Genomic DNA, 27,898 nt, shown 5'->3' on the forward strand with positions numbered 1-27,898 from the left:
CGGTGCCTGCGGGTCCCTGCCCAGCGCCTGCGGGTCCCTGCCCAGCTCACCACTGACGCCAAGCACTGGAAACACGCAGGGTCCGACCCAAGCGTGGCATCAGCTCGTGGGATGACATGAGTGGACTCGGGCAGCCTGATCCATGTGAGGGGCTCACCCCAGCCCCCCACGATTGGGGTTTTCACGAACCCAGGGCCTGATGCCCGACCCATTGGTTTTTTAGCAGAGGCTGTGGCAGTTGGGCTCCCCATGGCAGCACCTTCTCTGTGCTGATTTTTGGCCTCTTCTTGGTAGGGGAGGCTCAGGACTTGCCTACATTGGTGCCCTTTAAACAGGGAAACGATGAAAAACCTGCTTGTGAAAAGAGGAAACAATCCTCTCCCCCCACTCCCTCAAAGGGAGACAACAACAAGGAGGGAATTAAATACTTCCCTCAAGTCAAACAATTCAAGGAGTTGGGCAGGAACTGCTGGGCCTCGGGCAGAGTGAAAATGAAAATGTTAAACCATGAGATGCTGAAGTCCTTTCCCATGTGCCTCAGCCAGACCAGGCACTTTTGGGGTAAATTACAGAATTTTGGTGCGCTGAAAAGCGTCTAAAGCCATCACCGTTTCCCCTGGGCTGCTGCCAGACCACGGCCCCCACAGGTCCTTCTCCCAAAACCCACCCAGGGTCGGCTGGCAGCGGGGCAGCCCTGGCAGAGCCCCTGGCAGGGTGTTGCTGTCGGGGTCGTTAGCGGCAGCAATAAGTTTAGCCAGGGCAGTCGCTAATCTGGGATTGACAGCTGGCCCCGCGCGCCTGGCCCTGGCCTCCTGCAGGCTATTTAAACCCGATATTAATTTGTTTAATGTCATCAGCAGTTTGGTGTTACTGCAAGGAGCGTCGAGCAGAGGGAGCATGGAAGTGTACAGACTGGGAGAAGAGTGGGGCTGTTCTCCTTTCCCCTGGGATGACCACAAGCCATGAGCAAGTTTGGCATCTCTTGGCAAAGACCGGCCGGACCAATGTACGGCCTTGACCCCCCACTCCATCCTCCATGCATCCTTGCCCCCATCCCTGACCAGCCCCTTGAGTTCTACCCATCAATTCCATCAATAAATCCTCTCCCAGCTCCGTCTGGTGCTGTGCCCATCCCAGCTGGGCGGGCAGGTCCAGGCTGGCATTGCCATGGATGAAAGGGCTCGAGCTGGTGTGACACGGAGTGGGGGGGGGGGGAAGAGGAACGGCGGCGGTGTGGGATGCTGTGCTCCTTTGTGGCCAAGCCTTTGAGGCCATCTGGAGCAGGGGCTAATTGCAGGTGCTGATTACAGCTCCTGCCATCAACGCCTCCGGCCCTCTCTGCCCAGCCCAGCAGATCACTGGAATTTCCCGGCACTGCAGCGTGGGTCCGGCGGGTACATAATTTACTATATTTGTCCCTGCACCCTGGTGGGCAGGGGAGCAGCACAAAACAGGGCAGCAGCCCAAACCCTCCCACAGTGCCCAAACCCGTGTCACCCTCCTGGTGGGGCCATCATCCACTCCATCCCCCCGGGGGAGCAAAGCCCGTGGCTGCTGCTCCCCACAACCTGCGCTGTGGGATGGAGCTGAGCACGGGGACAGAACCAAAGGGTTCCTTGTGAAAAGGCCCCAGCCCCCAACCCTCAGCATGCAGCTCATCACACACATCCTGGAAGAGGCAAATCCCAAACACGCAGTCAGAGGAGAGCGTTTGCCAACAGCCGCTGTAGAGCTGGACTTGCTTGGGCAGGTCTGCTCGAGTTGTCCTTGTGGCTCAAAGGGAGAGGGAGGGCAGGGAGACAGAGAGGGTGCTCAGGCTCGGTTTGGGCACAGGCTGTCCCTAATGTCACCAATGCACTGGGCTCTTTGTGAGGAGAGGCTCCAGGAACTACAACAGAGAGATTAATCTGAACCCTACTGAGGGCAGTGTTAAACTATTCACTGGCTGAGAGAAATCCAGGAAAGGCTCTACCCAGCCTTAGACTCCAGAAGCAATCTGGCAAATAGTGACTGGAATTGGGCAATGAACACATTAATAAAGGAAAAGGGAGATAGAGGGATAAAAACCCAGGAAGAAGCATCCCCCCATCCCCCAGGTCTGCCAAGCCCTCCAGAGCCTTTCTGGCTGACTTTGTTCACCGAGGATTTAGGGTATAATTTGGGGGTGAAAGATGCCAGATAGGATCAAGACCGATACACCTGGAGGATGTGTATCAGTTTTCTTCTGCTCTGTAACCTGAGCCCTGTCAGGAGCAGAAGGCTCCGGCTGGAGAAGCCGCCGGCGCTTCATCCCTGCTGGGCCAGGAAGGCGGGCACTGACCTTTCCTGCTCCTGAGTTTGCTCAGGATTAAGGTAACATATTTTAAGGGCTGAATCCTCCCCTCGGGGGGTTCCCACACAAAAGGGATGGGGTTTGCAGCTTGGGTCCCCCCGTCATTCCCCTGATAAACAGGAACTCGTTAAACCGCCGAATCCGCAGTGCCCACCCAGATCCTGTTTTTTAATTAATCCCCAGGGTTTTTTTTTTATGAATCCTTCCTGGAGATTTCTGCTTTTTTGCATCTAAAAAGAGCAAAGTGGGGTGCCACGTGTCTGTGGAGGGGTCTGGTGGTCCTAGGGGACACAACTCCCCAGCTCTGCCCCCCAAGGATGAGCTGACGGTGCGGGCAGGGCTGTGGGAGCAGAGCGGGCACATTGTGCCTCCCACCTTAATCATCTTTCCCAGGGAGATGGCTAATTACAAAGGCATCCAGGACAGGTCTGCGAATAGGGTGGAGAAACTGGATGACCTAAAAATATTTAATTATCAGGAAAAGGGGTGGAAATCATACCTGGAAACAGTTTCAGAGAGAGAATGTAATATTTTCCATCTAATCTCGGAGGGTCTTCCTGGAAGGCACAGAGTAGAGGGTCCCACCTGCTTCAGTTCCCACCAGCCCTGTGCAGATTTTCTGGGGGGCCACAGGGCTTGTGACCCCCCCCATATGGATTCTACTGGGGGTTGGCATGGAAACCAGCTACCCAAAAACTTCTGGATGCTTAATTAGCCTGGGATGACCTGGCTCTGGTCTCACTCACTATGTCCCTGCTCAGCTCTGGGAGGGCCAGGGAGCTTTTCTGGGCACACACTTGGGTGCCACGGCACAGAGCACACCAGGACGCTCCTGCCGGCACGGCAACGGCCAAATAAATTAAACTCTTCCTCATAAATATGTAACTGTACAAAATACCAAAGGTGAGCTGGAGCAGCATGGTGGGCGAGCTTTCCAAAAGCAGCGATAACTCAGGGGCAAGAAAAAAGAAGGGAACTGAATTCGAGGCGAACAGGCAGTGCCCGCAGGCAGAGGCATCCCTGCTCCGACAGCTCCGACAGCTCCGACAGCTCCGACAGCTCCAGAGTCCTGATCCAACTCGCACACTCCAAAAGCAGAGAGGTGGGGACAGCCTGGGGGGGCTGCAAGCCCAGCCCCTCGATCCCTGCTCCCAACCCTGGGCTGTGTCCATGGCTCTGAAGGCCAGAATCCCGTTTTCTCCCTCTGCACACCCGCGCTGACGCCATGGGGTTATGGAAAGGAGAGCTCACTCCGGGAAAGACACAGGAGCGTGACGAGGGGAGATCATCTCTTCAGAGAAAATTTTATATTGCTTACGACTTACTGTCTGGGAACATAAAACAGTTTAAGCAGTCGACCCTAAATCACAGTGACAGCTCTACACTACCCACAACCCCTCGCTCGCCCTCCCCCAGCTCCCCCCCGAGCTGCCTCCGCTCCTCATTCGCCCAGTTCCAAACGCTCACTCCTCCCGTGTCCCCGGGCGAGCAGCACAGCACAGAGAAACAGTGGGTACAGAGAGGGACCGGGGCTGGAGGCCGGGGGGGGATGAGCTGCATTTTCACCATGGAGACCCTGGACGAGTCACCTCCCCGTGGCTGTCACCCCTCCCTGGTGTTCCCCCCCCCCCAGCCAGCCCCGGTGCTCTTTGGGACAGCGCCTGGGCACGGGGAGGCCGCGCAGCCCTCGCACGCACAGCCGGGCACGACCTGCTCCATCCGGCACCTCTAATCCCCAGTGACAGCTGGGGTGGGAGCGGGATGCTGCGGGATGCAGCCGGGTGCTGCGGGATGCTCATCTCCCTCCCGCGTCAGAACGGGACAGCGGCTGCCTGAGAACAGCAGAGCCACCCGGGGATGCCGAGGTGCTCTGTGTCCTCTCCCCTCCCTGGGGACGTTTTAGACGCAGTGGTTGGGGGGCACAGCTGAGCTCCCCCCTGCAGGATGCAGTTGGATCTGATGCCTGGGGTGGGCAGGAGAGCCAGGAGCTGCCTGACCCCAGAGCTTCCCAAAAACCGTACTGCCTTCCTAGGGGGACGTCACCCCCTTCCCAGAGACCTCGCCCCTCCTCGGAGCTGCTGATGGAGCCCTGCAGAAAGGCCCCTTCAGGCTCAGAGCTCTCTCAAGACGGGGACCAGCGGGTGCTGACGAGTTGGGACACGCTCACGATTTAGCTGCTGCTCTGACCATTTTTTTTCCCCACTTAAAATAAATCTCGGGCTTTTTCCTCTTCCAAACCTGCTGAGCTGATGTTACGTGGGAAATTGTGAAATATTCCATGGCTACATGTTCCTCCTTGCTCTTAATCCACTTCTAATTAATGTCACGTGTGTCGCAGCCCTGAGCTGAGTGGCTGTGAAACGCTACTGAGGCAGCTTGACAGCAAACCGACTGGAAGAAAGTGACAGCAAAATCCACGATTAAGGAGAACTGGCTCGCAACTGCAGGGCTTTAAAAATAACGTGAGGCAATTTCCTACTGATTTTGGGGAAGAATCGCCACAGCACAGTCTCTGCCAACACCATCCTGGGCACCCCTACAGCCCACCCAAAGGTGATGCTTGATATATATTATCTGACCTTGACATCTTTTGGCTTGTCCTCTATGTTTTTAAGGCAAAGTCCTTCCACAGATGCAGCTGGAGCATGCAGCCCAGCCCCTCAAGCTCCTGCCGTGGGGTCTCCTACCTCCTCCGTGCCCCAGCAGCACAAGAGAAGCCCAGCAGCTTCTCTGTGTCATTTTATGGCTGTGAGTTTAAATTGTAAGGATCTTTTTAGAGTAAGTGTGTCAGGGAAAAACACCCCTGAAGCTCTGGCCAGAGCTCAGGGTGCAGAGTGGGAGGGCAGAGTCTCAGTGGGGAAGGCTCCACACCGTGAAACCCTTCCAGCCAACGCTGACCACTGATCAATTCGTTTTCTATTTGAAGTTTACTGGCGCAATAAAATCAGAGATTAGTTATGCTGGAGTTATTAATCCACAGAAAGCTGAATAGCTGGGCTTTTCAGAGGGACAGCAAGTTAATGGGGTATTTTCCGAGGATTTAGAAAGGGAGCAGTTTTCTCTGGATTCATGGGCTGGCACAAGGCTGATGTGCCTGGAGCAGGGTCTGGGCTCATGCAGTGCCTCTCACACGGAGCCCGCAGGCCCTTTCCACCACGGAAAATGGCTTTTTTTGGTAGAACAAGAGCTTTTAGTGAAACAGAGCTTTTCTGCCAGTTCCCAGTGGCAGGGACAAATCCCTCCCCTTCTCAGCCCTCCCAGCTCTGCCCCCAGGAGCCCCAAGGGATGTCCCTTCACCCATCCCTACACCCAAATGGGAAGGGAGAAGCCTGGAAGTGAGCAGAGGGAAGGAAACCATAAAATTACCCAACCACGCTTCTGCAAATGATGCCTGATCCCAGCCAGCATCTTTAAGAGGTGAAAAGAAACGTTGTATTTTCCTCACTGAGATTCCAGGTTGTTCAAATCTGATCTGAAAAGCTATTTTTGCTCATCTTTGCTCACAGCTGAAGGGAGCAGCCGAGGCCAGCGGAGCAGGAGGACTCCGTATGTTTGTCCTTCTTAAATTCACAGAAGCTTAAAATCTGACCCCTGGTGCTGCCTGGGCACTGGGTGTCAATCAGCACCCAGCAGATGCAGGGTCTGCCCCAGCTGAATGTTAAAGCCCCTTTAACGCTCAGGCTGGGCACGGATCTGCTGCTGGGAAGTTCGGGAGAGCCCGATGTGCTGCCAAGGTCCCCGGCGAGGGACGCTGTGAGGCGGCTCCTGCGCCAGGCAGACCCCGGCCTTTCCCTGCCAGATTTCTCCAAAAGGTCCCAAAAGCAAGAGAGCTGCTGCAGGACTTAAGGAGGGAGCCAGAAAGAGCAACGTTCCCCCTGGCATTGCCGGAGCAGGTCCTGGCAGGCGCCCGAGGCTGGGCCTGGCCGGGAGCTCTGGCAGACAGGAGGACGTCCCAGCCCCGACCCAGTGGTGACACGGCCGCTGCACCCTGATTAGTCCCAATTAGACCCTAATCCCACATGTTTGCAGATTATTTAAATCAATACATGGGGTTTATTGCCGACAAAGCCCCACTGAGCATCGCCCTGTTTATTAAAAACAATTAAAGGGTTCCGTGAGGAACACGAAATAGGACAAAATGGGATTGGCACCGGTTTGCTTGGTAACGAACAGCTGAAGGGCTGCAACAGCAGAGAGCAGCCGAGGGAAGGAGGAGGGAACATGCTGCAGCTGAGCAATGAGATGCCAGAGCACACAGAGCAGGGTCACAGAAAAGGATCACGGACCAGGACCACATGCAGGATCCTGGACCGGGATCGTAAAATAGGCTCACGGAGCAGGATCATGGCATGGGATCATGCACCCAGCAGACTGTCCATGGTCAGACTCACCAGCTCCCCTTCCTCCACTGCTCCCCACACCAGGGCACAGCTTTCCCAGGCACTGCCCTGGGTGGTTTTCAGGATTTGTTTTCCAGCAGGGCTATCCTGGCCCAGTGGAGAGCGTGGCCATGGACTCCTCGGTCAGTGCAACAGGCGATAACCCAGCCTTGGGCACCGTGACCCAGACTCTGTCCCACAGGAACCAGTCAAGGGGAGTGGGTTGCCCCCAGCTGCCAAAATCCGGGAGTTCAGCTGGCACTCCCTGTGAAACCCAAGATAATCCCACCAGCAGCTGCCAGCCCCTCCAGCTCCCAGAGCAGCCCAGGCTCCCCCGGGGTCCCCACATCCCCTCCCGGGGCCCCCACTCTGCGCCGCAGACCCAGCGATGCTGAAGCTGTCACAGCGATTTCTCTGCTCATCTCAAGCCTTTCTGCTCCCAAACACGCATGGACAGACATTTCAGCAGATAACTGGGGAAACCAGGGCCTTTCCCTTTGCACAGAACTCTTGTTGCAGGGCTGTGTTGCCAAAGGGGGGAACGGCACCAGGCAGCCCCAGTGTGAGGGGGAAGGTGGCACTGAGCAGCCCAGGAGAGGGTCAGGGTGCCACGGGGCACACGGAGAGGAGGAAGAGCTTGTGACATGGATCAGCCCCGGGGCACAGTGGCTCTGGGTGTTTTGGCCCAACCCTGCCTTGGCACTCAGTTTGGGGGAGCAGCCAAGTAGCCCTCAGGACCAGGAGCCTGCTGCTCTGAAGGAGACTGCTTCCCACTGCCTCTGTGAGCTGGCAGGGCCCAGGGATGCTGCTCCAGCAGCGGTGAGCTCAAGCTGCTCTTTACATCCCATGACGTTTTTGAGACATTGGTGAAAAGGTCTTTTGGGGAGCAGTGCATAAGGCTGTAAATTCCTGAAATACTCCAGCTCGGCCTGTCCTGTGATGGGAGCCCCAGAGATCATCCAGGATGACAAGGGGAAGCAGCCGCCCCCCATCCCTGCCCCTGCCCTCACCCTGCAGCCACCACTCCCCGTTTTGGGGTGGATCAGCTCTTCCTGCTCTTTTGGCATCAGATGAGGGTTTGGCTTCTGAGGACTCCAAGAGGGAATTGAGCTCACTTGGGCTCCCTTGGAAATCACAGGCAATAATTAAATCACTCGTGACCCAGTTGGATTAGAACTGGCAACTGTGACATGAAAACATCTTTTATCTGTGGGCACCCCATATCTAATCACCACCTGCACTGTGATTCTGTGTGGGACAACAGGGATCTGGATCTGCCTCGCAAGGAAACGCCTAATGAGCAATGATTTGTTTTTAAGCTGGGGTCTTTCTGGCACAGAGCTAATGAATTGTAATGGCACTGATTAGCACGTTTGCCAGCGATGCTCCTCTGCAGCTTTGCTCCATAAGATGCCAGCGTTCACAGCTTATGCGGGAAGAACGGGATCTGAGGAGCCAGAGGGGAATGGGGAGACTGAGCAGCAGCTGGGAAGCAGCCTTTGATGTAGCTGTAGGTGTCAGCATGAGACAGAGATTCCAGCCCAGAGGAATGTCCCATCTTTGTCTAACTCAATTATTTCATTTAATCCATTGTCTTTAACCTCCCAAAGCTCCCCCAGTGCTGACGTGCCACTGGAGTCCCTTGTTAGCTGTTCCTCTCCGTGGTCTGTGCCAGGCTGAGCCCAGCACCAGAGCAGGCACCTGCCCAAAAAAGGGTGACTGCTCCCATCATCACAGGCAGGTGCATTTCCTCAGCACCCAAAGGTGCTAGTTTGGCCAGTGAAGAGCTGGGACAGGACAGAGCCCCACCAGCACCATGACCTTGCCAGCCCTGCCTGCGCCCTCCTGCCCGCGCCCTCCTGCCCACACACCTCAGCCCAGGCAGGAGCACGGGCAGGAGCTTGTCCTGTGCTTGTCCTCAGCTCACTGGGGCAAGGCAGACAGGGATGGTGCCTTCTTGGGAAATGAGATTTTTAACCAAAAGCGCAAGGAAAGGTCGGCTCCAGCTGCACGGAGCGACTGCGGCAGGAACAGGAGGGACAGGGAGGCGCGGGGGAGCAGCTGCTGCCTGCAATCCCCCAGTGAGCAGATCCCAGCCCTGCACATGCAGGAGCCACTGCACCCTACCCAGCTGAGCAGAGAGCTCAGGGGCCCTGGGGCTGCGACGTCTGCGCACCCCGACGCTGGCAGAGGTCAGGGACGGTGCAGAAGCACAAAGAGCAGACTGGCACGCTCTGAGATTCTTTGGCTCGTTAGGAAACACATCCTTGGACAGCCTCCCATCGAGCCACAGACAGATCCAGGGTAGGATCTGGAAGCTGCAGGCTGGAATTTATGAGCCCTGTCCCCATTAAAATAGCCGGCGATATTTCCATCTGTCAGTAACAATGATGAACAGACCAACTCCTTTGCATATCCCAGGCCTTGCCCAAACAAAACCAGCACCAGTCAGGACAGGATTTGGCAGAGAGATGACCATTGCCATGCTGGGAATTTATGGCTCCAGTCTGCCCAGTTTCTAGGAAGAGCAGGAGCAGGGAACCAGATAATCTTTAAGGTTCCCTCCAACTCAGGGCATTCTGTGATTCTGTGAAATTCTCGTGGTTTGCTCCTACTGCCAGACAAACCCTCAGAGCTCAGGCAGAGCAGGTCAGCCATGGTGACAGGGTGACATTTCTGGGCACATCTCCCTGCTTTTATGCAGAAAATCTGCAGAGCCAGCTGGGCCCGGCCAGGTGAACACTGGCAGATGGCACAGAGGGCAAGTGAGTCCTTGCCCTTGCACGAGCTCCTGCCCAGTGGCGCAGCACCTGTGTGTGCTGGCATCCCTGCTGCAGCTGAAGGGGCCTCAGCACCACCATCTAAGCAGCATTTTGAATCAAAACTCAGCACAGATACAGGAGCTGTGCACAGTAGGAGCCTGGAGGAACAGGGTCGGGTTGGCACCGGGGAAGCAGCATCCGTTAAGCCCAGAAACCGAGAACCACTCCACCCTTGGACACGCTCGTTCCCGCTGCACAAAACCATCAACAGAACCCAAGAATACACTCACAAAGACACAGAGCACCAGCAGCCACACTTACACATGGACAGACCCACACGTGTCCATCCCTGCGTGCCACAGCGTGGGCTATTGGGCCCCAAAACCACCTGAGAGCTGGCAGCGACAGCTGGGGGAAGCCCCGCAGTTCTCAGGCAGACCAGCAGTTGAGACGCCAAGGACAAAAACACAGCGTTCCCGAACTCTCCGTGAGCCCAGCCAAGCAGCTGTGCCAGAGCAAGGGCAGCCTTTGGGCAAGCTCGACCTGCTGGGCGGGCTCCTACCTTGGGCTGCCGGCATCTTCCCCTTGTTGAGCTGCTTGAGGCGCTTCTGGTGGGACTTGCCGTTGTAGTGGATCTGAGCCTGCGCGGCTGAGTTGAGCTGGATGTTGCAGACCTCGCAGAGCGTGAACGACTGGTGCTTCTTCTCCCGCTTCATGCGCTGCTCGGGCTGGCTGGGGGGGCAGCTGGCCACCTCTGCCAGCCGCACCGCGCTCTCGGGGCTGTGGGATGGGCTCAGGGGTCGCTTCATGCCTGCGGGAGGAAGGACAGACCCGCCGTGAGGACAGAGGGACAGCAACGGGGTGCCACGTGAGAGCCCAGCACAGGTCCCGCACCTCTGGGGTGTCTGGATCCAGGGGGGATCCCTGAGCAAGAGCAACAGCGTTTGGGCCAGATGACACGAGCAGCAGCATTCCCAGAAGGTTAGTGCTGGAGCAGGGAATAACCCACTTCTTCCAAGATTCCAGCTCCAGGAGACACTCCTTGTGTCCAGTTCAAGTCTCTGTTCACTCCCGGATGGCACCGTGGGTTGGCCCCAAGGCAGAGTTGGGATGGAACCAACTCTCTGCAGGCAAGAGACTCAGCTGGCAGGACTCGTGTGCGGTGTGGGCATTCCACAGCCCATCCCCAGCATGGCAGGAGGACGACTGGCACAGGACTGCCGGCCACCAGCAGGTGCCTGTCCTGAGAGTGGGTCTATCTGGGACTGCCTTGTGTGGGGAGCTGGAGCCCAGACCCACACAGAGACACCACAGACAAAAAGCTGCCCAGGGAGGCGCTGGGGTCAGCTGGGGACAGCCCTCCAGCGACCTTTGCCTTGCAGGGACACTGTCCCTGCTGCCCAGCCCAGAGCTGGGAGCTGGTGGGACATCCAGAACAGCCTCAGAGGCGCGAAGGTCACCCGAGCCCCGTGATCCAGTTACCACCTTGGAGCTGGCAGCTGCTGGTTACAAATACCCACAGGCACGCTGTGCCGAGACACCCCGAGGGGCCAAGGCGGGGGCCAGGGTGTCTGTGGGTGGCCAGGCAGGACCCAAGGGTGCCCTGCAGAGCCGTCCCTGGCATCCTCGGGCAGGGCTGCATGGGGACTATGCAGGGCTCAGCCACGCGTGTACTCCACGGGGGCTTTGGCTCAGGCAGCCCAAAACCCCCCTGCATCTCGCTGGCGTGGGTGGGTTCGGGGTGGGGCTCCCCATCCACACAGCGCTCGGTCCTCGGGCCCACCGGCGGGGTCGGGGGGTGTCTCGGGGGCGCTGCAGCCCCGGCCGCGGCCCCGCGGTGGCGCCGCCGCTCCGTTCCCGCGTGGGAGCCGGGACCGGGGACGGCGGGGACCGGGGACAGCGGCGACAGGAGCCAGCTGGTCCCCCCCTCGCGGGACGGGGATGCGCTGCCACCCACCCACCCACCCTTGGGGCGAGCACCCCCAGTCCTCGGCGGGTCTCGGTCCCATCCTGCGCCTTCCCGCACCCCCGGAGGCGGCCGCGAGTGTCTCCATCAGTAGTCCTGCTTAGCCAAAAGGAGCGGGAGGTCTTCCCACGAGCTGTTAACGGAGCCGGAGGCCTTTCCCGGGATAACCATTAGCAGAACAGCCGGAAAGCGGATCTGGGAGATGATCAGCGCCAGGAATGTGAGACGGGGCTTCAGAACGCGGCAGGAACGGTGCGCTGGTGGGGACACGCCAGAGGAGGCAGGTCGCTGGGTGCCCTTGGCATCCTCCCCCTCCCCGGGTATTTTTAATGCAATTACATCCCGGGACGCAGAGCTAAAATTGGAACATTATGTGGACAAAGTATCCCCCAAAGTCTCCCTCGTCTTTAAAACAGGCACTGCTGTTGCTCTGATTAGCCAGTGACTTCTGTCCCTGCTCCCGGGGCAGCGTTTGAAGGTCTGTCCTAATTACACACACGCTTGTTGTCTCATTCACTTAATTTCTGCTGCGCCTGTTCTGCTTCTCAGGTGTCAGGGCCACAAACCGGGTTGCTCGTGGCTGGGATGGGTCACGGGACAGGTCATGGCACATGTGCCAGCGGTGTCTTGACCGACAACCACTTTGGAGTGGATTTCACCTTTTCAGCAAAGCACTCAGGATCTTTCTGGGGGGCTGTTACCTTTCACGGGAAGGAAACTAAAACACGGCGAAGGTTAAGTGATGCCACCCCAGTGACATTCCCCTCCTAGGGACCCTCAGGCTCCCTCCTGTCATCAGCACGAGCCCCGTGGGACCTTTATAGGGTCGGAACTCTCTGAAGCCAACACGTGGGACCAGAACCTTGCTCTCAGTCAAACTGCCTTCACCACAGAGCTGAGGGGATATCACAACAGCTGATCGGGAGATCAGTCCATTCAGCAGTGTAGGAGCAGGGAAAACACCACCTGAAGAGAAAGTCTGCATGAACCTACTAAGAGAGCAAAAAAATCTGAAAAAATAAAAAAAGAATCTGATTCGAGTTCACACGATTCCTCACCACTGAATCCACCTTCCTTGTTCCCGGCTGAGAGCACATAACAGCAAATAAAAGCAGTGGAAGTAGAAGAATTGACGTGGAAGTGGCCACCAACAACTGCCACAAAATTCCCTCAAACCCCCCAAGTAAGGACCGATTTCATGGTCCCTGTTTCACATCTGAAGGGACCCTCAGAACAGCCGGAAGCCGCAACAACCCCTCACCTGAACACAAATCACCGCGTCCCATCCCCTGAGGTTTGCACCGTTGAGCAGCTCCGTGATCCCATTATCGCCATGAGCGTTTGCACCAGGCACCCTGGCTGTGCCCTCCCTCCAGAGCCCCCAGACCCCTTAGGGGGGAGCAGTTCCACCATCCTGCCTCCACACACTCTGCTGGCAGGGGCGATTTCCAACCCACCCACCCGTTTGGGCTCGGGACACAGCGACGCTCAAGAAGCAGCACCTGGTGCCCCACCCCGGCGCGGGAGGCTCCTACCTGGTGCCTGTGAAGGGAGCACCGAGCCCTGCCCTTGGCACTGCTGAGCCCAGCCGGCTCCTGCCCGTGTGCCACAGCCGTCAGGGCACCGCAGCCGCCCCTACGCCCGGAGAGTTCCCGACACTTGGCTCATATTTCAAGGAGCACTTCAAATGCGGTTCGATTGCCACTAAATCAGCCCTCATCAGCAGCCTCCGGACGAGAGCCGGGCACGTCCGAGCTGGTGCCTGAGGCTCAGCAAGTTCCCAAAGAGCCTGGAGCGTCACGCGGGGCAGGGGGTGCCAGCTGGCAGGAGGTGGCACTGGAGGAGCCAGCTTGAGCCAAGAGCAGGAGGATGCACCTGACAGCAGCTCTCGGTGATGGGGGAGGCAGGGGAACGGGGCAGCTTCCCAGGTTGCCTCAAAGGTTGGACCCAGAGAATTCCCCGTGTGACTCCATCAAGAGGCACCGGCTGCTGGTGGAGGGATGGGCAGGCCACCAGCCTCGCTGCAGCAAGTGCAGGGTGCTCTGCTGCTGGTGGAGGAGGCCCAGGGGATCTGCTACAGCATCAGGAGTTGCTCTGATGTCCTGGCCTGAGAGCTGAGCGGATCCAGGCAGACTGCAGGTTTCAGAGGGCCTTGGCCACGCTTGCATCACTTTCAGCATTTCATGGCACGGCATCAAACCAGCCACCCCCTAGCCCTGATACATGCTCAGATAATGCTAGAACAAGGCACGTTTTGGGATCAGTCCGCAAACTATCCCACGTCAGAGCAAGGATTAGTGGGAGCCATCTCTCCCCAAAGGCTCCTGGCACAGGGACCAGGGCACGCAGGGGGCTCTGACGACCCGCACCCCAAATGCCCTGGTTGGCCCTTACCTTCAGATGCTCCCCGGGGTTCCCCTGGGTGCTGCTCCCACGTGCTGAAGGGCGGCGGGGCATTGTGCAGCCTCCCCTCCCGGGAGGGCAGGGAGCATCGCACCGAGCACGGTGCCACTGCGTCTGTCCTCTCGTTCCCACATCAAGATCATTAACGCCGCAGGGCTGCGTGTCCCCTGAATCAGCAGATCCCAGCCCCGTTCCCGGGCGGCGAGGACAGCTGAAACCCAGCTGAAGGAGATGCCGTGGAGGGAACGAGGCTGCTCCTCTGCAGCGGGGCAGGGGATGTGCCCATCCTCTCTGGAGAAGCAAAACCTGGGCAGCTGCCACCCGCTCTCACACCAGCAGAGGAAACAGCAAAGCAAACAGAGGCAGGGAGTGTGGCATTCCGTCCCAGGGTTTGGCTGTAAGTGGGAGAGGAAGGATGGAGGCTCCACAATTCATCACCCTGAGCGGATGCTGCTCCCCCAGCCGCTCCACGTGCGGCCAGCGGAGGAGAGCCTGGCACGGGGCTGGCAGGATCACAGCATCCTTCAGGGTCCTTGTGGTCAGCACAAAGATTAGGGCAGAGCCACATCTCACACAGACACTATGTTCTCTCAGGAAATAAAATACAGAGAATTGGGTGATGCACGGGGAGGCTCCGAGCCCCGGCAGCACCTCGTGCCCCCTCACAAAGCTGCCACGGGGAAGTTCCCAGATGATTTTCCACAAGTGCAGGACCCAGAAGGAGATCCAAGCCAGGAGATCCAAGCCAGGTGGGGGTCCTGCCACCCCCACCACAGACATCGACAGCTGGGCCAGCTGTGGTGCCACTGAAGGCAGAAGACCACAGGCGTTGCCACGAGCACCGCGGTGGCAGCAGCGACGGTCACATTCCCCCACCCACGTGTTCCCTGGAGGCCAAAACCTTCACAAGCACTTACAGAGACAAGTGGGGTCCCAGCAAGACCCACAGCAGAGGTGGGCAGAGTGTTCCCTCCCAGATCCGTTCGCTTCTGCATCTGGATGAGGAGCTTTTCGGGGCAGAAAGTGGCCTTTAAGCGAGCCTGTGGAGAGCTGCTGGCTCACAGGAGACCTCCAATTTAAGCTGGAGCTCTCACAGGCTCCTGTGTTACAACGTAAATTAAATATTTGATAGTGCTAAGCAAGTGACATTTGCAGTCCGGTCATGGCAGGGGTATCAGATAGAGATATTTGCAACGGGATCTGTTCAAATCCATGTAGTGCTTTGGATGTGTCCATCAAACAGGCCCAGGGCTTTATTAAAATAAACGTTATCAAACACCCGATCTGCTGGAGGAGGCTCTGGAGCCTGTGCAGTGGGGCCAGGGAGCAGCTGAGCTCTGGAAGAGATTTTCCTTTAAAATTTAAGAGCAGAAAGAGACTTATCCCCACCTGCAGCTGTGTGAGGGAGATTCACTGCAGCAGAGAGAAGATTAAGCACGACCCAACTTGTTTTCAGTCAGATCTCTCGGATATGAGGGATTTCTGATACCTGACACCAGATCAGACAGGATCCCATCCCAGATCCCTCAGAAACACGTTCCAGAAACTGTCACGAGGTAGTTCAGTCTGACAAATGCCTGATTTCCTTCCCCAGCTCAGCAACATGCTCAGTTCATGGAAACACACTTTATCAAAGTGTAACAAAACTTTCATTACCTTCTCTAAAAAAGAGCCTGGAAAGTTAAAGACGGGAAGGTATTTTCTGCATTCATCGCAGCAGATACGACAGAGTGACACAGAGTTCAGGCAGCTTGATGACAGTGATCACCCTTCAAGGACAGATTTGGGGAAGATTTCCTTACCAGCACATGGCTCAGTCCCATCAGCTGTGGTGGGAGGGAAGGCTCCCCCAGCAGTGTCCCAGGACTGCTCCAGGGCTGCTCTCAGCCCAGAGCTCTGGGAACATGGGCCCAGGGACAGATGGACACCCCAATGACGTGGCCAAGGGGTCTCCCCAGTCTACCCCAGATCCACGGTGCTTGTCACAGTGCTAAAGCTCCCAAACCTGCTGGCTGCTGGGAATAGTTTGAAAAAGCGTTTGGAGCTGAAAGGCAGATGACAGGTAAAAAGAACCCCGAATTTATTGTTTTCTCAGAATTTAGAGTGGGAGGAAGGAAAATGGGACGACCCATGATTTTTTAATGCCTGCAGTTGGCAGCTCCATATTTAATGTGACAGCATCCCTTTAAGAAAAATATGTTCATACACAAGGAAGAAAATAAATTGGCAAAGCAATTTGCTTTCAAGCCGGGCTGACAATTCCCTACTCCAACACTTTGCTGCAGCCTTGGGTGAGCCGCAGTGGCCGGCGCTCCGTGCTGGACAGGGATCATCCCAGAGGTTAAGGATGCTTTGCTGGGTGACGAGCCCATCTGGGAGCAGTAATTTATCCCAGAGATGGTACAAAGAAAGAGTGGAAGGAATAATTCATTGCGTGTGAGGCGACGAGGAGACACGCTGTCATGTTCCCGCGCTGACAACCCCCCGACGCCAACAGAGATGCTCGTTACGGAGCCTGAACCCGCACGATCAAAGAGGCTTCTGCATTTGGGGTAGGAAGGGAGGGGAAAAAAAAAAAAAAAAAGACAGGAAGAAAGGAAAAGGAGAGCGGAATCAAAGCCTTGTTGCCATTTCTTGTGAAAGAAACTTGTGAGAAATGCTCTTTGCGGGGCAATTAGTCATCAGGATCTGAGGCGAGCACCCAGCGGGACCCGATGCTGCTGCCCTGGGAGATGCAGTCTGGGGGTCCCACCAGCCACGTGTCCCCCCCTCGGGGGGGATCCCTCAGGGGGACACAGAAGGGAACATAGTCGAGGTGACAGTGCCAGAGGAAAAGACGGGTCTGCATCCTCCTCAGCTGGGGTCGGAACTCCCCCTCACAATGCTGCAGTCCCAGCACCTGGGATCCCTGCTGACAGCAGCAGCTCTCAAGCCAAGCCCCTAAAGCCTTGAGCTCGTTGGCAGCGGTGAATCCCCAAACCCCTTGGGGTCCCCAAAGCGATGGAGGTGTGAGGATCCTGTCAGAGCTATGCTGTAAGAGCACTGGCTTCAGCCTCAGCTCACACCTTGAAACCCTGAGCTGTCTGTGAACACCAGGACACCACCACTGACAGGCAAGGAAACAAAACAGGACAGACAGTAATGAATTGCCCACATCCCTCAATGTCTCCTAGATATGGAGTAACGTAGTTGTGCATTGCCCACTGGCTGGAGGACAGAAGGAGAAGAGTTTCAGAGCTTGGGTTGAATCAGTTCAGTGACAAGCCTGGCCAGGATTCGTCCCCTGCTCTCACCACTGTTTGGTGTCTCTGCTCCTCTCCCAGGTCCTGCCAGCCCCTGGACTCACTGCTCTGCTCCTGCAGTGCTGGAATGAAGCTGCAGGAACCCAGTCACTGCAGTGTTGAGAATCCGCTGCTGTACTGGGGGTCATCAGTGTCAGGAGGGAAGCACGTGTACCCAATTAAACTAGAAAACCTCTGCTCCCAGAAGGGCAGAGGGCAGCGAGTACTGGCCGGCAGCGCGGGTGGCAGCTGGAGTATTTATTTGGGCAGCACCATTAATGTTATTTAATGAGCTCGGGTGGGTCAGCGTTGCTGTTTGAAAGGAATTCCTAAATGGACTCGTGAAAAGTTACTTGTCTCCCTGCCAAGGAGACAGCCCCACGCCTGCTGCCTCCTGCGCCTCGGCGCTGAGCAGGAGAGATCTCCCTGCTCCCTCCTCTGTGCTCACCTGCCTCCCACACGTGCATGACACTGCCATCTCTGCTGTGCCGTCACTGCAGGGGCTGCCACGCTGTCACCAAAGGGTGCCTGGCACAGAGAGGGCAGTTTTCATCAACTGATGAGCAGCACAGAGGCATGACCAGAGCAGAGGCTGGTCCCTCCTCGGGGTATTCCCAGGGTGAAGCCCGGTAGCTCCTGCTCCTCCACCCAGGCACCGGACACTGCCCTGCGCTCAGTGCTGCCCACCAGAGAATTCCAGGTGGTGGGAAACATGGTGGAGAGGTGGACCAGGCAGAGGGGCTGCTGGCAGGCCCATCTCCTGCCAGACAAGGCAGCCCATCCATGCCAGGAGTCCGAGCGTGTCCCAGGGTGGGCACAGTGCCAGCTCCCAGCCGGGATGGGGGAGGCAGCCAAGGCATGACCCCGTGGGCAAGGCATGACCCCGTGGGCTGCCTCGGGGTGTGTGCTGGGGCCGGGATCCACACGGTGAGCCCCGCAGGCGCCAGCCCATCGCCGGGGCTCCCGGCTCCCCGGGGCGTGCGGGGGACAGCGGCAAGAGCCTCAGCTCTGCTGGCAGCTGGCGAGAGGTGGAGGCGTTGCTGTTATGAAAACATGCGAGGGCTGTGTCTGAAAACATTGCGAGGAGCCAGCTCCATAAATAGGCCCTTTATGGCTCTTCCCTGCACTGAGACAGGCCCTTTCACACGCGCTTGGCTCCAGCATGGCGGGTTACTCGGCTAAAACAGCCCCCCTCTCAGGTAGGGGGAGCTGGGGGGGGGGCACCAGCAGACAGGATGCTGACACTGCAGTTCAGCCCCACCACCCCACGAGCGGAAGGTGCTGCCCCACACCAGCACCTGTGGAACAGCGGCTCGTGTCCCTCGGCAGGAGCTGTGATGCCCGTGGGAGGACGGGGACCAGGACAGTGACTGTCATGGGACACAGGCAGCAGCTGCTCCACTGCCACCACCTCCGCGGCGCCGCAGCACACGGCCACAATTAATCAATGGATTCATCACGGAGTTGTCAGTAATTGAGCAGCTCCGGCGGCCGTGGAGCCCAATGGCCCGTCTGGTGTCAGGAGCTGCGCCTGCAGCAGCAGCTTTTTACTGCTCTCGGCCACATCCATTTAACACGGTGACAGTTCGGTTTGTGCCCCCTCAGCAAACGTCCCCCGGTGTGGGAGCACTGGTGACTAAAGCAGCGGGTGAACGATTAGTGACTCAGCGCATAATTTTGCTCATTTTGAGGCTTTTTTTAGCACGGGGCGGACAGAGCTGGCACGGCAAACCCTCGCCTGGCACCGCCACCGCTCCCCCCACGGCGTCCCAGCACCGGGCACCCACTTGGGGCTGGGAGACCTTCTGCAGACAAGCAGCTGTTTGATGTGTTTCTGCCGTGGGAAACAGGGAGAAGGAGCTGGAAAACTCTGGCTTTGGCTTGTTCTTCATTCTCCCTGCATTGTTTTGTTTCCTTTCTGACCTGGGGAAGGGCAAGGGAAGAGCTGCAGCCGTGGGCAGCCGGGCAGCCCTGGCTGTGCAGTTCACGCTGCGCTGGTGCTGACCCCGCAGCCGCCTTTGTCGAGAGCAAAGCGCTGAGCTCTCGTCTTGGCGGTAACTGATGTCTGCAAACACCAGGTGCCGGCTTGAATTAACAAGGTCTTTGAGCTGGAACTGTGCAGCGAAACAGCCAGTGCTGTGGAGAATGCTGCTGGGGGAGCCTCTGCCCGGGCCACCTGCAGCAGCCCAAAGACCACACGAATGGCTGCGTCCCCCAGGCTGGGGACAGTGATGACAGGGACATGTCACCAATTTCTTCTCGTCCTTACAGACAGGGCAGCCACAGCACAGCAACTGTCTGAGTGCAGAAAGCCAGCACGAGAGAGTAGGTCCAGTCCCAGGTGGCTCTGTGTCTGGCATTGCCAACCTGGCCAGCGGCGTGTCTGCACCTCCAGGTGATCAGTGCAGGAGCAGAGACTGAGCTCCACGTCCTTGGCACTGCCACTGCACCTTCACAGATCCCTCTCCATCCCAGCTGAGCCACCCCCAGGTCCCCCATGTCACCTCCCTTGTCCCTGCATCTGTGCAACCAGCACAGCCAGTGTGACCAGTGCAACCAGTGCCAGCCACTCCTGTCTGCCATGGGGAGCCACTGCCAGCGCTGTCAGACAGTCACTCAGTGTCACCAAACCCTCCCATGGGGCCAGAGCGACACGGCCCCAAAGCAGCTCCGAAGGGGTGGCAGCCCCAGCCACCACAGGGGGGACAGGGAATCACCACCTCCCTAAAGCAGCTTCGTTTTTGCTTTCTCTTCAATGATTTCCCAGCTGCTTCCCCATTTCAGCCGATAATGGGACTTCACTCCCTATCTGGGTCTGAGAGGCGCTTGCCTTGTTCAGGCTGGAGAAAATCAATTCCCCTCTCACTCAAGTCTTTCCAAGACAGATGAACTGAAGATCGTGCCTGCCTGAGCAAAATATTTATTCAGTCTGGGAACAGATTTACTTTTGAACCTTCTATAAATACAGCTGAGGGCCCCGATTTAATCCCTTACCAGAAGACCTAATTTTATTTGTTTTATGTTTTAAAGAATCTACCCTTTTCCGATGACTTGTCAGCAGGTGAAGAAAGGCAGGATTTTTGACACTTGCCTTGGCAATGGGTGGAGGGTTCTGGGTGTAGCCAGTAAGACCCCCATCACTGCCAAGTCTGGGTTCCTCAGGGTTTCCTGCTCTCTGTTACTCATTTACACCCATCAAAGTGCTACTGGGGCCAGGGCAGGTGGGGAGAGGCCAAATCCTCCACAGAGGCGTCTTTGTGGCCCTGCCTGCCCTGCCCTCATGAGGGTCCCTGTGCTGGAGGCGGAGTCTCCATGTCAGCACAGCAACTGTCTGGCCCCACACATGACCTTCTCTGGCCCCCCAGGACCAGTGACCCCTGTCCTGCAGCCTTGTCACCCCCATCTGCGTGAGCCCCCCGAGACCAGCCCTGCTTCACCTCCATCCACAGCCAAAGAGGCTTCATGAGCCGGGTGCTAATTAGGATTCAAAGGGGAGGCTGTTTATCCATGATGCAGCTGGCACTCAACCACCAACCAGCGCCTCTTCCCATCACCCTCCCCACGGGGTGACACACCGAGCAGGGACCCTTCTCAGGACCACAACATCACACCAGCCCTGACCCTCCAAGGGTCCTGCATCCTGCCCTGCCTGTGTTATCTGTCACTCCACAGCCAGAGGTCCCTTGGCTGGGGCCACAGATGGGTCACGGTCCCCAGCGCTGGCAGGAGAAGGAAGAGCTCCCTGGCCAGTCAGGGGTGAGTGAGCAGTGGGAAGCTGCCCCAGGGGCGCTTGGAGGGGGATCCTGCAACCCCCCAGTGTCTCACTGTCACACATGACCATGCCCTCAACAAGGGGGTTTGCTCAAGTCCTTAGGAAGAGAAACATTCCCAAGGACAAATTAAAAAGCTTTCCCAGTGCCAAGCAGAAGCCAAGCCCCAGCAAGCGCTGGAGTTAATTTTCTGCTGCCAGAGCCCACCCTGGCACTTCCCTGTGCCTGTGGGAGCAGCACTGGCACTGCAGCAGTGCCGGCAGCAGGCCAACACCCGAAGGTGCAGGAGGCTGCCGGGTGTCTGTAAATCCCTTTGATTCATCCACCGCCTAAGTCGGCATCAGTCGGCACTCATCCTGCCCCGAGCTTCCGGCCACGCCTTGTGCCTTCCATCGGATCAGAGCACAGACGTGAACACCAGTCCCAGGTCCCTCCCCGAGCTCTGCAGCAGCTCCTGGCCAAGAATGAGCTCCTGCACAGCCCCAGGATGGACAGACAGATCCCAGCCTGGACAGACAGATCCCAGCCTGGACAGACAGATCCCAGCCTGCACAAGGCTGTGCTCCTGTCTGACATAGCCCCAGTCCTTGGAAGGCTCCTCCAAAGGCACAGCATGCTCCACACCACTACTGGCTCGCTAATTCGACACACTTATTAAATTGCTATTACACCTGTTGGCTAATTACCTCCCCTGGAAACCAGAGAGGACAGAAATTTGACATTGAACTGTGCAAACCAGAAGTCCTATGGATACTGGCTGGGGGACGGGGAACAAGGCACTGTGGGAGTGTCCCTCCCTGCCCCCCCAGGTTGTGGCCCCACAGATAACCACTGCTGCTGCCCCACACCCTGGCAGGATGGGGAGTGGGGAGCCCAGCAGCCCCTGGGAACCCCCCGCACCACAAACCCAGGGTGCCAGTGCTGCCCTTCCCACACCCTCCGCCTTCCCGAGCACAGATTAATCTGGGAGAGCTTTAATCCGCTAAAGCCCTTTCGTAACAGCCCTCAAAAATAAGCCTGGAGAGTTCCTAATACTTCTTGAAAATTTGGAGTTGGGATATTTATAGGCTCCGGCCTTGCGTGCGACGAAGCGCACCCAGCGCTGGGCGGGAGGGCTCGGAGGTGGGGGGACCTGCGCTTGGGGGGGACCCACAGCCAGATCCCAACTCTCACCCCCCAGCCCAGCCAGCAGCTTCCCTGCGCTGCTCCCAGAATCTCCCGCCAGCTGGGTAACAAGCTTCCCTTGTTTGGGCTTTTTATGTTTTTGGTTTTGTTGGTTTGGGTTTTTTTGTTGTTTTTTTTTTTTCCTACAAGCATTTCAAGCTCCTCTGAAGAGTCTCCAGCCTCGCACACAGACGGGCTCTTGTGCCTTCAGCCCTTCAAACGAATGCAAAGCGGCGGCGCTCCCGACCAAGACAAACAGCGGCGACACCACGTCCCCACGGGCACGTGGCTGGGGAGGGCGAGGGGAGCAAATCACACACAGCAGCAGCAGGGAAAGGTCAGGAAAAAAAAAAAAAAAAAACACAAGCCAACCCTCAAAAATGTGCCGGGAATTACCCACATCCACAAAAAAACAGGATGGGGTTCCACTCTGCTGGGGGTTTCCAGTCACCACCACTGGTGGGCACTGGCATCTCTGCCACGCTGGTCCTGGTCTCAGTGGGGTCCAAGGGAGCATCTGGGGCAGCGTTGCCATGGCACCTGCACCAGGTCACAGGTCCCACATCTCTGCTGCTCCAACAGATGAAGGGACAAATACTCCCCAAAAGCTCCGTGCCCTTTGCCACACGGTTTTACAAAGATGTGACCTGCTGCCTCCGGGGCAGTGGCTGCAGGATTCTCCCAGTTCCAAGGCAGCAGAACTGGGAGGTGACAGGAGGATGAGAAGCCATCTCTGACCTTACACAGGCCAAACCTATCCCATGTACACCAGTTTCTTCACCCCCCCGACACAGAACAAGAGCCAGTGGCCAGATGTCAGAGGCAGAAACACCCAAAAGGAGACAAAGCACTGGGCACAGCTGATGGCATAAGCTTGGATACCCCCAGAAAGCCCCAGTTCATCCCCTGCCTGGTAGATATGAGGCAGAGGAGTGGGTAGAGCTGGCACAAAGCTGCCAGGATCAAACCTGTTGGCCAAAGGAACCCAGCACCTCTGGGAAACAGCAGGATTGCCCAGCCCTTACAGCACCCTGAACTCAGCCACTGCTGCCTGACCAAGCAGCTCCTGACTCCAGGCAGACACAGGCACAGATTAGGGCTTCACCTCAGAATGTTTCCTTTGCAATTTCCCAGTGATCTTTCTTATCAACTAATTAAAAAAATTTCCATAATTAGGCCAGGCAAAATCACGACTCAGGAACGTTCCCGTTTCAAAGTGGCACGGATCTGTTTGGCGTCAAGGGCTCAGAGCCCTCACCAGAGCTGGGACTCAGCCTGGGCTCACACCCCCAGGGCCCCCCAGCCCCAAGGCTTGGCACTCTGCCAGGAATTCATTGTGGAGAAAAAGCTATTTACATTGCACGGGGAAAAGTGGTGGGTTTTATTAAAAAAAAAAAATAACCATAAAGGGCTCTCTGACAGTGGGGGACCCTCCAATGCCTTCAGATCCTGTGAAGTCAGGGGTGCTCAGGGGGGGCAGCTGCTCTGCCCCACAGCCCTGCAGGGCAAAGCCCCCCCCAGTGCCCACAGAACCGGGATGCCTGTGCCAGCCCCCCTGCCACGGCCAGGGTGACAGTGCCCACCCAGCCCTGCCACCCTGGCCAGGCTGGGCACACTGGCAGAGTGCCCATGGACAAGCACCATAACGCCTCCAAAAAACCAACCCCTGCATCCAGGGGAGTGCCAGGTGAGCTCCCACAGGGCCCGGGGCATCCCGTGCCCACAGAGCAACTCCTGTCTCCTTAAATCCGCAGGTTCCCTTTGATGACTGGCAAATAAACTGTTGTGGCTCTAAATGAAATGGAGCAGTTGTTACAGTGCAGCAGCAGCAGCCTGGGTTTCCTTGAGAGCACAGGCATAATTCCTGACAGGGGCTTCCTGACACAGAAATTATGGCGCTATTTTGGAGGCAATCTCAGAACATCAGACTAAGAAACAGCCTTTGTACATCACAATATTGTTGCTAAATTGACAAATAGACCCTCATGGGCTTCATTATTCTGCTCTGGGTGCACATTTTTGCATTTTTATTTTCCCTGGAAATGATTAAAGGGCCGCAGAACCGAGGGCTCTGGCTTTGGAAAATCCAAACTCCAGCCCTGATGGAGCTGAGGAGCAGAAACAGCTGGATGGGCTGTAGAGCTCAGAAGGAGAATCTCTGAGTAAGTCCAGCACGCTTTGGGAACTACCCCTCACTTCCAGGACAGGTTTTCTTCCAGCCCTGGAAATTCACCAGTGTAAAGCAACGTGACTGACATGTCCAGTGCTGGATTGGGAGCATCCGTGCGAAGGTCCTTGTTCAGTCAATAGCAGGCTTGTGTTATGCACTCGTAGAAATACATCGATCTCCCCAGAAACACTAGATAAAAGCCAAACAAGATGAACATCTCCAGAAATACAGCAAATAACAGCCCCAAGACCAGGGTTCCTTTACCCATCCACCAGCCAGTGTCTGAGGATGCTGGGGCAATGCTCAAGGAGTATTTTTGGGGTTGGAGTGGCTGCGGGTGGCTGCTCCAGGCTCTGCTCATCCCTGCCAGCCCTCGGGGATGAGCGGCAGGAAGGTGCAGGTGGGATGGACTGGGGCAGCTCTGCCCCATCCCTCTCCATGCCCCCACTGGCACACTGACAGGACCCTCATCCCAGGACAGCCAGGAATGCCAGGCAGAGAGAGCACCAGCTCCTCCATAAAACAGCACTGAGGGGATGGGATGGGATGGGATGGGATGGGATGGGATGGGATGGGATGGGATGGGATGGGCTCTGAGCCCACCAGTAGCACATGCTCCAGCAGGATGGCACCTCCTCACCCGAGCAGCTGTGCCCCCAACCCTCACCTACCACAGCCAGGACAGTTCAGCAAAGGGGATGAGGCTCTGAGGCCAGCGAGCCACCAGTCCCAACAACTATTTCTTATTCTCAGAACTATTAAGTGAAGTTCCTGCTTTATCCATACAGAGGCTGCTGCTCCATCGGAGCCAAACAGCACCGGGGCAGAGAGAGCAGCCGCTCCCGAGCCCCAGCTGAGCACGATGTGAGCTCAGGGATGCTCATGAACAAGACACACAGTGGGAAGTCACAGCCTGGTGTGACGTCACAGCCCTGCTAACGCAGAGCCTGGCTCTCTGCTTTCACAGACGGAGCCACATCCAGGGTCACACCAGCCTTTTTTTTTCCAGCGCACGTGGCAGATGATGGAGCAGGCACGAAACTCAGAGCACAGGGTATCATCACCCGGCTCTGAACTCTGCGTATGTCAGGAGAGTTTCTGGTTGGCAGAATCACGCCAGCAGCTACTGAGGGACCAGGGCAGTTCCTCCAACCCATGGAGCCATTCCAGCTGAGTGACAAACATCACTCAGCGAGGCCGCTGGGCTGGATGCTCCATCGGAAAACACCTGCAGGCACTTAAAGAAAAAAAAAGCCGGTGGTGGTGGATTTGGCTGGCGTTGGCTGCAGAAACTCCCAGCCAGGCTGGCAGCCGGGACAGAGCCTCATTTATCCGCGGGCTGTCACAGACAGCGGCACTGCCCATTGATGCTATTTTCAGGCGCCGTGCCCCACATGCAAACACAGCAGCTCACACAAACCTCTCTGCTCCCCACTCGGACACCCCAGACAGGCAGGGGGTGAAGCTGATGCGTGAGCAGCGCTGAACAGTGCAGGGACAGCTCCTGCCTCGTATTTTCACCCAAAACTGCTCCCCACAGGGCAGAGGTGCTGCCAGACTACATGTGACCCACGAACACATCCAGCCCTCGCAGGGGCAGTTCCAGCAGCAAGGTACCATCCCTCCTCATTGGTGAATCAACCTGGAAGCCACTTAGAGCCTCCATGAGTCCAATGCCAGGCCCTAGACCCCCACCTTCACACAGAATCATCTCCTCTATTTAAGCAACACTTTAAAGCTTTGCTCTGAAAACAAATTGCAGCCACTTTGTGCCAAGACGTTGTTTTCCCACACGCCTATCCAGCGGGATTGGCGCTCACCGCCCTGCCGAGGGCAGGCACAGGCACGTCCCTGTGCCGGGATCCACGGGGTTCGCTCTGGGGCAGAGCAGAGCCCCAGCCCTGCCCACCCCCACGCAAACTCCTCAAAAGCTTCCACCATAACTCATTGCTGCTCCGAGTTAACAGCAAAGTCCACTGATAATGGCCGGGGAGAGCGGGCAATCCGCTGGGTGAGGATCCTGCTGCTGCCTCCACTTGCCTGGACCAGGGGACACCCCACTGCCCCCACCCAGAGACACAGCACCCAGTGCCCCCATTGCCAACAGAAAGTGCTTTTGCACAGCTCAGTAAAGGACCTTTTCCGTAAGAGCAGTGTCCTCGTGGAGGCAGCCAGAGCTTCTGCTCCATCCCCAGCACGGACCTCTCCGTGTCCCGAGCCCAGCACGGGCACACACAGCTCCGGGCACCCTGGGGACAAGCCAGGGGACACACAGGGCGTGCTGTGCATCCCGACCAGCACAGCAGGGCCCAGGGACCACCTCACCACCACTGCCCTGCCCTTGCCACACATCCCAACACCTGGGCCAACACCACCCATGCCCAGGTGCTGCCACAGCACCCCAGCACACAGTGAGGGTCTCACTCCGGGTACCCCACAGGTGTCCCGGGGACGAGCCGGGGTCACCGGCACCCACGCGGGTCCCGCTAGGCGTGGGAACTGCAACCCCGCGTCGGAGAGGGGCTGCGCCCGGGCCTCGGTAAAGTTCCGCTGAAGAAGTTTCCCTCCTGCCCTGACCCCTCCGGGGGGCTCAGCGGGGCCGGGGTTCCACCGCGCCCGCCCCGCTGCAGCCGCTCCCGCCGCCGCCGGGATGGAGCGCGGGGAGCCGCGTGTGCCCCCGGCGAACATCCGGCCCCGCTCCCCGGCTCCCGGGGCCCCTCCAGCGCATCCCCCCGGCTCCCACAACTTTCCTACGGCTGCAACTCCCCTACCCGCAGCCCGGCCCCGGGCCCGCCGGTACCGGGAGCCCGGCCGCCCCCGCCCGCCCTACCTGCCCAGCCGCCCGGCTCCGCCGCCGTCTGCAGCATCCTCCCGCCGGCTTCTCGCTGCCGGCCGGGCGAGCGCGCTCCCAGAGGAGGAGGAGGAGAAGAAGGAGGAAGAGGAGGAGGAGGAGGAGGAGGAAGGCGGCGGGAGGGGGGGGGGATGAAGGCAGCGCGCGCGCCGCCGCGGTCCAACCCCCCCTCGGCGCCGCGCACCCGCGCGGGGTGGGAGGGGGGAAGCGCGGCGGCGCATCCCGGTGCTGCATCCCGCAGCTGCATCCCGCAGCGGCGCCCCGGGGGGGTCCTCCCGCAGCCCATCCCGCGGTCCCGGGTGCCCCGGGCTGGGACGGTGGGGACACAGGGGCTCCCCAGGCTCTTTCATGGGGACTGGAGGGGAGGGTGTCGGTAAAGGTGTGTGGCTGGGCGCGCAGAGGAGGGTGGCACAAGCGGGGCTGTGGGACGGGCACCTGGATTTCAGGGTACTGAGATTCCCGGTGTCACCAGCACCGTGGAGCGTTGGCGGGTCAGGTCTCAGACCTGCCCGAACGAGGGTCTCCAGTCCCTCACCCCGGGCAGCTGCAGGCAGCCCAGCTCTCCAGGAGCTCCCTGCGCGGACCGGGGAGGTGGCACCGGGGGGGCTGCAGGGCTTCGCCGCTGGCAGAGCCCCTGGTCTGACCCAGACCCAGCGGCCAGCAGGGTGGGATAACGCCTTGGCCGTGCCCAGGCAGCCCAGATGCTCCAGGAGGGTGAACGGGTAACCGGGGGCGGGACGGAGGGAGGGAGCCAGCAGGGAGCCGCTCTTTGCTCCTCAGTTGTCGCAGCTGGAGCACAAGGCGCCGCCAGGCAAAGGCT

At 58.0% G+C, this 27,898-nt stretch overlaps 1 protein-coding gene across 3 annotated transcripts in view; it reads right to left on the reverse strand.

Moving 5' to 3' along the window:
- Positions 1-27,168, reverse strand: part of ZNF385C (zinc finger protein 385C) — a 54,521-nt gene extending 27,353 nt beyond the window's left edge. For 2 of the 3 annotated variants that reach the window (XM_027896050.1, XM_027896049.1), the window contains exons 1-2: positions 27,058-27,168; positions 10,036-10,284 (exon numbers count right to left, since the gene is read on the reverse strand). In XM_027896050.1, the coding sequence (XP_027751851.1) occupies positions 10,036-10,284; positions 27,058-27,094 (286 nt within the window). In that variant the 5' untranslated portion in view covers positions 27,095-27,168. The remainder of the gene's footprint in view (positions 1-10,035; positions 10,285-27,057) is intronic. The other variant, XM_027896051.1, reaches the window with a different exon arrangement.
- Between the last annotated feature and the right edge of the window lie 730 nt (positions 27,169-27,898).

The sequence above is a fragment of the Empidonax traillii genome, unplaced genomic scaffold (assembly GCF_003031625.1).
Source record: "Empidonax traillii isolate 1590-97213 ecotype Southwest subspecies unplaced genomic scaffold, ASM303162v1 scaffold476:size613836, whole genome shotgun sequence".
NCBI lineage: Eukaryota > Metazoa > Chordata > Aves > Passeriformes > Tyrannidae > Empidonax > Empidonax traillii.